The sequence below is a fragment of the Neopsephotus bourkii genome, unplaced genomic scaffold, assembly GCF_033783945.1.
Source record: "Neopsephotus bourkii isolate Nb327-2 ecotype Australia unplaced genomic scaffold, CSIRO-AGI_Nbou_v1 NB_1287, whole genome shotgun sequence".
Lineage (NCBI taxonomy): Eukaryota > Metazoa > Chordata > Aves > Psittaciformes > Psittacidae > Neopsephotus > Neopsephotus bourkii.
In genome coordinates, this window is record NW_026901771.1 from 4,126,030 (window position 1) to 4,138,769 (window position 12,740).

The 12,740-nt window shown below is 54.7% G+C and overlaps 2 protein-coding genes across 2 annotated transcripts; both read right to left on the reverse strand.

The window, feature by feature from the left end:
* Positions 1 to 1,715: 1,715 nt before the first annotated feature.
* Positions 1,716 to 5,122, reverse strand: GAPDH (glyceraldehyde-3-phosphate dehydrogenase). The gene is made up of 11 exons (XM_061365614.1): positions 4,995 to 5,122; positions 4,320 to 4,419; positions 4,005 to 4,111; positions 3,829 to 3,919; positions 3,545 to 3,660; positions 3,363 to 3,444; positions 3,067 to 3,218; positions 2,889 to 2,967; positions 2,599 to 2,682; positions 2,352 to 2,449; positions 1,716 to 2,017 (listed from the first exon to the last, which is right to left on the reverse strand). The coding sequence occupies exons 1-11, from the start codon at positions 5,015 to 5,017 to the stop codon at positions 1,948 to 1,950; spliced, it is 1,002 nt and encodes a 333-aa protein (XP_061221598.1). The 5' UTR covers positions 5,018 to 5,122; the 3' UTR covers positions 1,716 to 1,947.
* Positions 5,123 to 7,257: 2,135 nt separating this feature from the next.
* On the reverse strand, positions 7,258 to 11,004 carry LOC133218783 (C-type natriuretic peptide 2-like). The gene is made up of 3 exons (XM_061365555.1): positions 9,393 to 11,004; positions 7,670 to 7,961; positions 7,258 to 7,439 (listed from the first exon to the last, which is right to left on the reverse strand). Exons 1-2 carry the CDS (start codon positions 9,489 to 9,491, stop codon positions 7,689 to 7,691), a joined length of 372 nt encoding a protein of 123 aa, XP_061221539.1. The 5' UTR covers positions 9,492 to 11,004; the 3' UTR covers positions 7,258 to 7,439; positions 7,670 to 7,688.
* Positions 11,005 to 12,740: the final 1,736 nt, after the last annotated feature.

Genomic DNA, 12,740 nt, shown 5'->3' on the forward strand with positions numbered 1-12,740 from the left:
TTGTATGAATTTTCTCATTGCCACAGCAATTTGACCTCAAGTTGGATAGGGTTGTTGTTAAATAACGAGCTCTTGGCTTTAAGTGAAGTTCTAGGCAGCCTTATCTTGCTTAGGAAACAAACATAAGGCTTTTTCGAGGTAAAACGTGGCTCATTGAAATGCTCCTACTTTAAACCCAGTTCAAAATATCTTTGTTATCCATGGGAAAACAGGCAGCCCCCCAACAAGGTGTTCAGTAGCCTCTCTGCACCTCCAGATTACCAAGCAAGGCACTCCTTGGCATGCACACAAGTATGCAGGCAGCAGCACACAGCACATCCATTCAAAGCACCCAAGCGCAGCAATCGAGGACAGGATGGGACCAACCCAAGGCTCATTTGTAAGCTTAAGAGGGCTGCAAGTTACACCTCTCCCCAGCAGAAACTGAACTCCACTGGGAGGGCTGCCTCCAGTTAGCCCCAGTATCAGGCAGCTCCCAGTTTAACTCCAGAGTTACCTAAAGCGCCTGCAGGGCCAGCTAGGTATTACTGCTGATCTAGGGCTAGCAAGCTGCTCAGAGCCCCAGCTCCTATAGAGAGGCAGGCTATTCAACCTTTTCCTCTTTGCAAAGCAGCTTTGAGTCATTGCCCTGTCATCCAGTAAACATGTAATTTTTATGCAGCCCAGCCGATGGAGATAAGCTGCTCTGGGAAACTATGTCCAACATAGCCTCATCCTGATAGTTTAAGTCCTCCAGCTTAAGTCTTCGCTCCAGGTCAGGGTCTAAAGTAGTCGGGGTCCAGACAACAGCTCCAACCCTGCCTGCCAGGGAGAGGACAACACGATCACAGCCGAGACAGTAAACTGAGCTGCTAAAAATGGAGCACCACATGATTTTATGCAGCACATCACTTATCTACCCTAGCGCCCACAGAACACTCAGCCTCTCTGCCCAGCAGCAATTCATGCTTCCTGGGGAAGGTTACACAGTCCCTGTCAAAGGGCTGCCACTCACCTTGCAGAGATTTGCTGCTCAGGAGCTTAACTGCAACTGCCCCTCCTTACACATAGAATTAAGCCAGAATTAAGACCAGCTACCACCATGGTAACGCTGGCTGCTGACACGTCCCTAGGCAGCCATTTCCTCTAGGACAAGCTGGATTCATTTGAAGAGGTAAAAGCAAAAGAACAATCCTAGGATTTCTGCAACAGGAGAGGGAAGGAAAAGAAGTAATTCCTGCTTCTTGTGCTGCTTTGCCAAACCAAATGCAAGAAAAAGTTATCTGCTCATCACTTCATTCTGCACACATACCTCAGACAGGCAAATCCAGAGCTAGGTGGTGGATGGAGCAGCAGAGCTGCCTTTCAGTCTATCACACAGCAGCCTGGTGAGCACAGCCCTGCACCACACCTTGTTTTGGCTGAGGGGCAGAAGTCTTGCTCTCACAGAGGTAGCTCCACCAGTCTGCATACCACAGCTCTGCTCTCTGCAGCCCAGCACTCGGGGCTGATGGGCGCTTGGCTGCTCTTTTCAAGTCAGGTAGCCCAGGTTGTGCTATGCCTATGCATGATCTAAGCTGTCCAAAGCAAAGCTTAAGGCACTTGCTTGTCTCCATTGCCTAGAAGCATCCATGCAGCCAGGCTGGGAGAGCTCCTCTTAAAGCAAGCATGTAAAATTTACTCATTGAACACCCCCCAGTCCCACTTTCTCCCATTTCCCCCAGACAGACAAGGCATTTCAGATGGTGATCACTTTTATTGATGTAAGGTGGTACACAAACAGATCAGTTTCTATCAGCCTCTCCACCTCCCCCAGGCTCTGGGAGAAGTTGGAGGAGTGGGGGAGACAAGGGAACAGAACTGGCCTCTCACTGCAGGATGCAGAGCTAAGCGGTGGTGAAGAAGGGCAGGGGCTCCAACGCAGGAGAATCCTGCTTCCCTAGGCAGCAGGGGGGCTGTGTGTTCGGCTCACTCCTTGGATGCCATGTGGACCATCAAGTCCACAACACGGTTGCTGTATCCATACTCGTTATCATACCTGGGGACAAACAGAAGTGCTGTCAGGACTCACACATTTCTTGAATGCCTTCTTCCTCCACTCCATCCTACACAACCGAACCAGGCAGTTTCCCATCCACTTCCAGGGAAGTTAACAGTAGGCACCCCTTCCATGCTCCAGGAGGTGAGAGCAGTATATTTTTGGGCAACAAGCAATCTCACTCCAGAGTGTTACACACTGGAGCCACCCTCCTCAGCAGAGGTCTTGTGCATCCATCACCATCCAGCAGTGATGAACAGAATGTAAGCCTATGACTTGTCTGTGTCAGCCCCTATCCCCCAGTTTCCCCACACCACCCCCAGGCTTTGCCTACCAGGAAACCAGCTTGACGAAATGGTCGTTCAGTGCAATGCCAGCACCCGCATCAAAGGTGGAGGAATGGCTGTCACCATTGAAGTCACAGGAGACAACCTGGAACAGAGGGAAGTTGTAACACGTATTAATTGTTACCCACAGCCAGAAGCAGAAGTTACCAAACCAGGATCCCAGCAAGGCTGGTGCCATCAGAAAAATGATGTAACCACCAGTAACCACAGGACAAGACATGAAGAGTTACTTACCTGGTCCTCTGTGTATGCCAGGATGCCCTTCAGGGGCCCGTCAGCAGCAGCCTTCACTACCCTCTTGATGTCATCATACTTAGCCTGGAAAGAGACAAATTTAAGATGGTCAGATCCCAACTCACAAAAGATGTCCATCAGGGGTGGGAAGGAGACAACACATGGAAGCACCATGCCAGGTGCTGTTGTCACAAAGATCGCATCTTAGGGACAAGATGGATGCAGAGAGGGCAGAGTTTAAAAGAAGCAGGGGCAGCTCAAGTTTTCAGAGCCTTGTGCACATCACTTACTGGTTTTTCCAGACGGCAGGTCAGGTCCACAACAGAGACATTGGGGGTTGGCACACGGAAAGCCATTCCGGTAAGTTTCCTGTGAGAGATACAAGTCAACACACCATGCTGCTAGGAATGGTTCAGAGCTGGCCAGGCACTGCCTGCCTCCTCCTGACACCAAAGGGACAACACTCACCCGTTGAGCTCAGGGATGACCTTTCCCACAGCCTTAGCAGCCCCAGTAGATGCTGGGATAATGTTCTGGGCAGCACCTCTGCCATCCCTCCACAGCTTCCCAGAGGGCCCATCCACTGTCTTCTGTGTGGCTGTGATGGCATGGACAGTGGTCTGGGAAGAAAGCACAGAGTAAGAACACAGGCAACAGTCTCTGGAAAAAGCATCCAAGGGACACAGGGAGTATAGATGCTTTCCCTCTCATGTGAGGGGACCTGTGGATAAGGCACTTTTCTCAGCAGCGAGCTTCAGACCTACCATAAGACCCTCCACGATGCCAAAGTTGTCATGGATGACCTTGGCCAAGGGCGCCAGGCAGTTAGTAGTGCAAGAGGCATTACTGGGTTGGAGAGGAAAAAGAAAGCACATCAGCTAGAGACAACACATCTACAGAGGCAAGGTAAGACCCCAGGCCAAAGAGTGTCTGCCTTTCCCCTTACCTGACAATTTTCAGAGATTTGTCATACTTTTCATGGTTGACACCCATCACAAACATGGGAGCATCAGCAGAGGGGGCAGAGATGATAACACGCTTAGCACCACCCTTCAGGTGAGCCTGGAAGAAAGAACAAAGAGAAAATTAGCTAACTCAGACTACCTCCAACTTCTAGCAGACAACCTCTCCTCCCTCCCAGCCCCATTTCGAGCAACTCTATGAAGTGATGCATCCCACAGGCAGAAACAGCAGCATCTCTTCTTCTGTGTGCTACTGTGATGTACTTACCCCAGCCTTCTCCATAGTGGTGAAGACACCAGTAGACTCCACAACATATTCAGCACCAGCATCTGCCCACTTGATGTTGCTGGGGTCACGCCTGAGGAGAGACAAAACCGTAAGAGCTGCTCTGCACAATACCTGCTTTTGCTCTCCAGGGGGGGGAGAGAGATAAAGATACTTACTCCTGGAAGATGGTGATGGCATTCCCATTAATCACAAGCTTCCCATTCTCAGCCTTGACAGTGCCCCGGAAGTGACCATGAGTAGAGTCATATTTGAACATGTAAACCTAGCAAGGAGAGAGAGAGAAGTCAGGCACCCTGGCTGCCATCTCAGCTTCCCACCTCCACAGTGACCTTGTCTAACCACAGCGCTGTGCTGAACCTCCCGGCTCTGTGTCCTCTACCTCACACCCGGTTTTCCCAGGAAGCTACTAGAACAGAGCCAGAGCAGCCCTACTCAGAAAGGCCCAGAGGGGGCACTGCGAAGCAACTCACCATGTAGTTGAGATCAATGAAGGGATCGTTAATGGCCACCACTTGGACTTTCCCAGAGAGAACGGCAGCCCGGGTGACCAGGCGGCCGATGCGGCCAAATCTGGGGAGAGATAGACACGGATGAGAGAGAGCACCAGGGAACCTGCCGGGCTGGGCATGACCCACTGCCTTCCCGCAGCATGATCCGCTCTTCCCTGCCCTGCAGGTCAGCGGGGAGTCAGGCAGCTCTGTCCAAAGGCCGATGCACCTCAGTTAAAGATTAAGAGCAACCCCCGCATCAAAAAGGTCAAGCGCTAAATTTACTGAGGGCCCCGGGGATCCGGTTACTCCTCAGCGCAGGGGGATAAGGCACACTCCCGGGGCCACCCCCGACACACGATCCATCGGACGACCTTTCTGCAGGAGGCTCAAGCCCTCCGGTGGGGTGCAGGGACCCCCGGAGGGGAGGAGGGGGGGGCCGGCGTGCAGCGGCTGCGCTTCCGGGGTGAGTCACCCCCAACCCGCATGGAAGTGACTCAGCAGCCGCTGCACCCCATCCCCTCCATGCAGTGCTGGGGGCCAAGTGGGGTACCAGCTATCCCCACCCCAAATCCCTTCCCACGCCCTTGAGTCGACCTTGCCCCCCCCCACACCGCCGGGCGCCTCCCGGTGCCGCAGTCCGGTCCCGGTACTCACCCGTTGACTCCGACTTTCACCATCTTCGCCTCTTCGGGATGTTCCTACGGGCACAAACCGGCGGTGAGGAGCACGGGGCGCAGATGGGGCGGGAGGGAACCGGTCACCGCCCCCGGGAGCAGCGCCGCAGCACCGTTAATGCCTCCCCGTTAACGGGTAGGCTGTGATGTGCGTGTGTGCACGCGCTCGGAACCCGCCCCCCCCTCCCCGTTCTCTTCCCCTCCCCCCTCTCACGGCCTATGTATCCCCCCCAACCCCCCCGCCCGCATCCATCTTGGAGCGCTCCGCTCCGCGCCGCCTTTGTGCCCGCCGCCACGCGGTCCCGCTCCGCCCGGGGCGGGGGGGGGCTGCTGCAGCCGCTCCGCTCCGTCCGCCCCCGCCACGACCCGGCCCCCGGGGGGGTGATGCTGTTGGGGTCCCAACGCCGCCTCCCTCCTCCCCTCCCTAAGCATTCCCCACCCCCCCACCGCTGTTCCCCCATCGAACACACCCCCGCCGCTGCCCACCACACACCCCAACCCATTACCTGCTGCCTCCAAGCCGCCCCAGCGCGCAGTGAGAAGGTGGCGCAGCACCGCTCCTCCGCCCTTTATACCCGCGCACGGGAAGGGCTGGGGCCCGCCCCGTCGGGCCGGCGCCGAATGGGAACGCAGGGGCCGGGCTGGGCTACGTGCGCCCGCGCTGCGGGTGCGGCTGCTTCGGTTCCCCCCCTCCCCAATCCCCCCATGCTCATCGGTCCACATTCCCCCCCCGTCAGTAACAAAGGCCTCACGCCGGCTCGTATGGGGTCCACAATGGTCCCCGTGGGGTGGGGGCTACACTGCTACCCGTGGTGGTGATGGTGATAGGTACCATGGTGCCGGAGAAAGCTGGGTCCTGTCCCTGCATCCCCAGGGAGGGGAAGGGCGGCTGGGCCCCTGTCTGGGGAGGCGGGAAGGGCTCCCCGGTGATGGCCCGTGAGGGGCTGCCTCCTCGGGACTCACCACTGCTAGTACCCCGAGGCATGGCATGCACCGCTTTCACCTGGTAACAAAGAGAGACACCCCCAGTCCTCCGGCTGCAGCCTGCACCCCAGCATGGCGGTGGGGGCAAAGGGGATGCAGAGATGCTGGAGGCTCCCCGAGGAAGCAGCAGCTCCCCCGTCACTGGGAGGCAGCAGCCGCTGGCTGAGCGCTCTCTCGCCCCCAAGCTGGGGGGACCCCAGGTCATCTTTGTGTTCCTGAGGTGAGTTTAGCCATGCGTGATGTGAATGGCTCTGCTTCCCCGGCAGGCCACACGCCGCAGCGTGAACACCATCTTAATGAGGCACTGCGGCAGTGCTGCTGCCCGCGGGACGTGACGGCGGAAATCCTGCCCGCCCGCCGCCTCGGCCCGCCTTCGCTGGCTGCCTGCCTCCGAGAGGGAAGCGCTGCCTGAATGGCTGCCGCTGCTGCCCACCTTGCAGCCCCCCTTCCCCGTGCTGGGGTCTCTCACTTGAGCCATGCCGGTGGCTTGGTGCGGGGCTTGTGCAGCTCAAGTGCAATGGGATAAACGTGCATTAAGCACAAGGCTCAGAGCACGGCCAGAATGGGGAGAGGGTCCCGGAGGAAGGGGGGTGCAGACGGGCTGGCAAGGGATGGTGGAAGCAGACCTATCCCTCTGGCTGCTCGGCTCAGCAGGGCTTTGAGGATGAGGAGGAGAGAGCGGAGTGGGGGAGCCATGCCGGTAGCAGGGTGGGGGGGCAAGAGGGGTCACACAGCTTGAACGTAACCCAACTCTTATATACCACGGCTATTCCCGGTGCTGCTGAGGGGCTTGTGGCTAAGTTTAGACCCGGCTGATGTTACAACCTTTTCTTAAAGGCCAGGGGATGATGGCTAGTGTGATACACCGGTGGGGCAGGAGGGGTGCGAGCGCATGCCGGGGTTTGTGGTGCCCCAGCCGCGGTGCACTGAGGGGCCGGCATGGCTCTCTGGGACAGCTTCTGCACAAACAGGAGGCCCCAGTGCTTGCTCGGCAAACACCGCAGCCCCGGGGGGCAGAGTGCGGCTGGGTTGAGCCAACGCAGCCCTCCTGGTGCCCGAGCACACACGGTCGATAGCTCCCCCCCCCCCCGCTCTGCCGTGGCCCCGGCAGCACCGCACTGCAACCGTGCGTGCTGCCCGGCCCACCCGCAATGGCGGCGTGCACCCAACATGGCCCCGCGAGTGGGGGCTCTGCCGCCGCTGCCAGCCCTGCACCCGCACACGGGCCCCATCAGCGGTGCTGCTGATGAGCATGGATGCAGAGATTGATACAGCTCTGTTTAATGAGCGGGAGTCCTCGAGCACAGAGAGGAGGGAGGAAGCAGCCGTGGGACCGGGCAGCTTCTCCTCATGCCGCTGCCGCTCTCCTTCAGGGCAGATGTTACAGGGCTGCGCTGGTTCCCATGACGGCGCTGCCTGTGGGCGCCTGGGTCTCCTCGGGCTGTGGAGAAGCAGGGCTGGTGAGCCGCCCAGCGGCGTGCTGCCTGCCTGCTCCTGCTCCCGCTCCCGCTCCCGCTCCCGGCCACGGGAGCATGGGTGGTTTCTGTCCCAGCCTTTGCCCCGGCTGCAGGCAGGAGGTGGCCCCACAGCCACCTCACTCTTGTCCTCCCCAGCACCCGTGCTCTCAAGTCTCCCCTTACCTCTTCCCTACCCACTTATTCAGTCCCTCACCTCAGAGCCCCCTCTAAGGCTAACACCCCAAACCACTGAAGGTTCCAATGCGGTCCAGTTTCAACCCAAAGCAACCCCTGGGCACGGCCTTCCAGGCCCAGTCCCGAGGCAGTGCCCACTTGCGACTGGCGAGGGTCTTGCGCCAGAGAGAGGGCCGGGCAGCTCTAGCCCCAGATGGGAGGAAGGGGAGCGTGGAGGAGAGCAACTGAGGGCCCAAACCGGACCCCTCCTTCGTGTCCTCTTCAGGCAGTGTGGATTCAGGCTCCACGGGCAGCAACTGGGAAAGGAGCATCTGGGATAAACAGGAGAGGGAGGTGAGAGCAGTTGCCTGTGCTGGCAAAAAAGCCTTGTACCCCCTTGTGCCCCATTGCATGCACCTTTACAGCTTGTGCAGGACTCTAAATGGTGTCCGCACACAGGTGCTGTGCCTGTGACACTACATCCAGACACAGGGAAGGGCTAGACCAGCAGCTCCTGCTGTCTGGAATGATTCTGCTGTCCAAAAGATCAGCCAGCCAGCTGCTGTGAGCCTCTGCCTGTGTGCGGATTGTTGTGTCCCCAACACTTGGAGGGTTGACAGGCTTCAGTCCTTGCTCCTTCTGCTGATGCTGAGCACCTCTGTGTGCTCAGGCTGCTATGTGGCATTTTTTATCCAGAGGGCTGGTGTGGAGGACAGACCTGCCCCAAATTCCTGCTGCTAAAGATGGGGGGGAGGCAGGAGCAGAGCAGGTGGGAGAGAAGAATCCTCTAGGTTATCTGTGCTGGTGGACACTTGCTGACTGCACACCCCCAGCACTGCTGGCAGCCCCCAGCTGTAGGGAGGCGAGGGTTGGAAGGTGCATTTGGCACAGTGGAGGCATGGCACGGCTGCCCAGGGAAGCAGCCTGCGGTAGCCATTCCACATCTGTCCCTCACGTGGGTGCTGAGCTAAGGCTGAAGATGCCTTTCGTGCGGCTCTTTTCGGTAGCGAGTTAACTGAAGCGGACACTGGCATCTTGAGTGAGGAGTGAAAGCGGTGAGTCATAGCAGGATCTGTCTTGTGATTTTACCTCACCTCCTAACTACTTCCCTGTAGCTTTCCCAGCGTGACCTGAAGGCAAGGTGTTGGGGCTCAAGATTACGGTTTGGGTAAGAGGGAGCTGCTTAAATTCAAAAGATGAAAGTATTATTGCTGTAATTGCTGAGGATAAGAGATTTACCTAAAAGAAGCCCTTAGATGGCATCCTGAGGGAGGAAGGGGGCTCTTGGTCTTGAAGAGGGGATGCTGGGGGTTAGTACTGAGCTTAGGAGTGAAAATCCTGGCCTAACAGGATGTATTTTCCCTCTGAAACCTCAGAATCAGGCACTGAACGTGATGAGGGACACGGCTGTAATTTCTAGTTGCTGCTGACACAAGGTGGAGTTAGACAGGACCAGACTATGGTTAAAAGCCTCTGCAGGCAACATGGGGAGTCCCACAGCCAGCCAGCCCCAGACCAGACAGCACTAAAAAGCTTTTGTCTGCCTGCTGCCTTGTAATGCTGGTGCCCCTTAAGAGCTGGGTTATAAAAATACAGTCATTCTAGAGCTGAGGCTGTTGGGATGAAGGGGAGGGAACAATGAGAACACACAGCAGCTTCTGATAGCTGGAATTTGGGATCAGCATTCCATGTTCAAACATGACCTCCCCAAACTGCCCCTCCACTTCTGAAGCCTCCCTCAGCTCTCTCCCGGTCCCTCCTACCTGTAGCCTCTGTGCTGATAAGGACACAGTCTGAACGCTGGCAGAGAGCAGAACTAAGAGGAGTAAAAGCGAGCAAGGCCACGAGTGGAGCCCCAGCATCTTCTCCTTATCGCAAGGCTTGTGGGAGGTGAGGCAGGACCTGCAGCATCTGTGTCAGATGCAGTCCCTTGCCCCTCTTTGCCTTTATAGCTTTGGTTCTGGCAGGCGCCTGGCCCCCAGCTCTCTGCTGAAGCACCCCCTGGAGCTCCTTAACCTTTCAGCCCTTTTGTCCAGGGTGATATATTTCAGGGTGAGCTCAGCAAGACCCCTTCCTTTAAAGAGAAAAGACACAAAGCTGTTTACTGAGTGTCTGGAAAGACGAATGTGAGTTGAGCTGCTGCTGGCCAGGACCTGGAGGTATCTGTGAGGGTCAGGAACAGGGTGATACTTCGAAACATATCCCAAAGGAGGATATTGAGGGCTGGATTGTATAATGATATTGAACATGCTCTTTCTAGTGAGAACGCTGTTAATGCTATTTCTCTAATCAGCATGAGCAACCACTACAATGGTTGGCACATTGCTGACTGCACAGAGCTGACACAAATTCAGCTCCATGACAATAAAGGCTTTCATTTTTAATACTTTTATCTCAGTGAGCTGGTTGGCCTGGGAATGAAGAGCTCTTGCTGCAGAAGGTGTGTGAATTCCAGCACTAACTCTATGGGATTTGTACTGCTGATGGGAGCATGGATCTAAGTACTAGCGGGCATGTAACTTGCGGGCTGGCTGTCCTGAGTCACCATCTGGAGGGCTGGGCTGAGTTTCCAGAGGAACCAGGGCAAGAAAAGAGCTCATTGAGGCTCAGCTTGCACTTTCTCAAGCCCAGGCGCACAATGGAAGCAGGATGGCAAGGAGCAGATTCCTACCTCCTAAATCTTCTGGCCATTAGTTCCCCCTGCCTTTGTTTACCTCTCCCATTTTACTGTAGTTTCTCACCAGCTGAACAAGGCAATGAGGTCACTGTTTGGAGATCAGGGTGCAGAAGTCAGCCTGGGTGTGAAGACAGAAACTAATCGGGAAGGTTTGTCAGGGGAGCAGAATGGGGGGACTGTACCCCAGAACAGGGTTAGGAGTGGGTGTGCTGGGGGAGTTCAATAACGCCTTACACTTCCCTTTCTTCAGTATTGTTGCACAAAGCAACTGGGACAAAATTCGACAGGCAGTGTTCTGCTGCCTGCTTTTATGGAAATTATTATATTCTTTAAAGGAATAATATAATAATAAAAAAGTCTTTGCAGAGATAACAAAAATCACAGTTCAGATATTTGCCATTCTTCTTTTCCTCCTTCCTTCCCAGCATCTTGCATTTATAGATGTAGATTTCTTCCCTGCCCAAGGAGCCAGAAAGTATTAGGAACTGTTTTTCATCCAGTCTATGAAAAGTGAGTGTGTGAATTCAGTCTAGAATATCTTTCCTGGATGCAGGAGAGACTTTGCATAGGTGGGGGCATCCAAGTATGTTGGCTCCACTTGATACCTGCGACCCTCCTGGTTCCAGAGCAATGCTCTGGTGATCCTGTCTGGTAGTGCCCTGTCACCCCCTTGCCTGGGACAGCTATCCAGGGCATGCCAAGAAATGGAAGTGCTCCCTAGTCCCTGGATAACAGCCTCCACTGAGATATTTTATGGGGAACAGGATTGCTTTCAGGATAGCCTTTTAAACTACAAAGCACAAGCAATGTGCTGCTCAGGTGGGGATTCTGATGGGGTGCCTGTACACAGGCAAAATGTGGGATATGTGCACGCAACATCCATGTGCTGGATGTGGTAGGGTATAGAGCTTTGTGATGTGAAATTCTGGAGGGGTGGGAAAGAGAGGAAGGAGGATGGGATATGAGCACGTGTTCATCCCACATGCAAGAGGTCTCAGAGGATGTTATTCTGTACTTCCTAGTCACATTTGACCATCCAGAAGCAGCTGAGTCAGTGTGCTAGAGCATTCATGCTCCCGGCAAGACAGCTGCAGGCCGATCCATCTCCGGTTGAATGCACTGGTTCCAGGCGTCAGCTCTTTCCTGAGCAAACGGTAAGTACAAAAGCAACACCACTTTATACCTACAAAATGTAGCAGTGGTTTGATCTGGCATCCCTTGAATGTGGTGGCCCCCATACTGCAAGAAGAATGCCAGATATGTGTTTACAACTGCTCCAAATTCCAGCCCACTTGCACGCAGGCTCTGAGCTCTCTAGTGGCAGGTCCCTTCCTTTGGTCCAGCAAGAGGGAAGACATCATCACTGTCCCATACCAAGCAAGAAACTTCAGAGACTATAGAAAATTTGCAAATTTTCTTGCAAATTCTTGCAAATTTGCAAATCCATCAAAGCCTGAATAAATTCTGGATGCTCGATGACTCAGGTGCCACGAAGCTGCAATTGCTCTGTGTCCCAGATCCTTGCTGGGATTGCAGTCGAACTGAATAGTTGCTTTGACATGTGCTTCCCATGATTGTGATGTGAAAAGGCTTTGGCAGACAACGAGTCCCCGACTGCCCCAGTTTTCACAGACTCAAATAGGTTATTGTCCTTCTTTCTGCTCTGGTGCTAACAAGTTTCTTCTGTAAAAACCCTTCCCCCTCTGATGCTGAGGCACTGCTTCTAGAGCTTGCAATAGCACCAGAAAATTGGTCTCCTGCTGAATCACACCCAGTCTTTCAGAAACAATTGCTTATAAAGGACAGGAGGAAGGCAACTGGAGAGTGGGAGGACTAGGACCTGGATGAAGTACCCTGCGGAAAACCCAAGTGTACTTCAGCCCACGGTTATGGAAAGGGCTGATGGTTTCTGCATACCCTAGAAGCAAGGAAAGCATGTGTAGGAATTTGGAGCCCACCATGGTCAGAGAATGGAAGCACCACTGATCTTGGCACTGAGTATTCCCATTGCCTCAGAAACAAGGGAGTGGGATTATTCCTCCCATAGCAATTAATGGTCAACATGGCAGGATGGGAGAGGGACAATATTGCTGTAGCTTTCTGATCTTTGTATTTCACATGATTATCTCTTTACTGGTGTCCTCTGATTTTGGGTGGGTATTTATATTGGTATCTGGCTATTACACTAGTAGTGACAAGGGGGTAAGGTAGATGTTTCACCCAATCAGTCTCTTGACTACTCTTTTATACAACCACATTTATGCCCATAGTAGTCTCTTATCTCTATTGTGCAGCCAGGACAGAGAACTGAACCATAGCCTCTACTTGTTGGCAAACCAAGGATGACCACGACAACTGCAGGAACTTGGCAGATCCTCAGAGACAGGGACTGTGGAAGACCAGCAGGAACCTACTGATAGGAGGGCCCTTGCAA

Bases quoted from the DNA above. Each gene is read 5' to 3' on its own strand.
- GAPDH (XM_061365614.1), bottom strand. From the start codon at position 5,017: ATGGTGAAAGTCGGAGTCAACGG. The intron at 4,420-4,994 runs GTGAGTACCGGG...ATCTCTCCCCAG, and splicing joins GTGAAAGTCGGAGTCAACGG to ATTTGGCCGCATCGGCCGCC. The intron at 3,920-4,004 runs GTAAGTATCTTT...GTCTCTCCTCAG, and splicing joins GCCATCACCATCTTCCAGGA to GCGTGACCCCAGCAACATCA.
- LOC133218783 (XM_061365555.1), bottom strand. From the start codon at position 9,491: ATGCTGGGGCTCCACTCGTGGCCTTGCTCGCTTTTACTCCTCTTAGTT. The intron at 7,962-9,392 runs GTAGGAGGGACC...TGTTTATCCCAG, and splicing joins TATCAGCACAGAGGCTACAG to ATGCTCCTTTCCCAGTTGCT.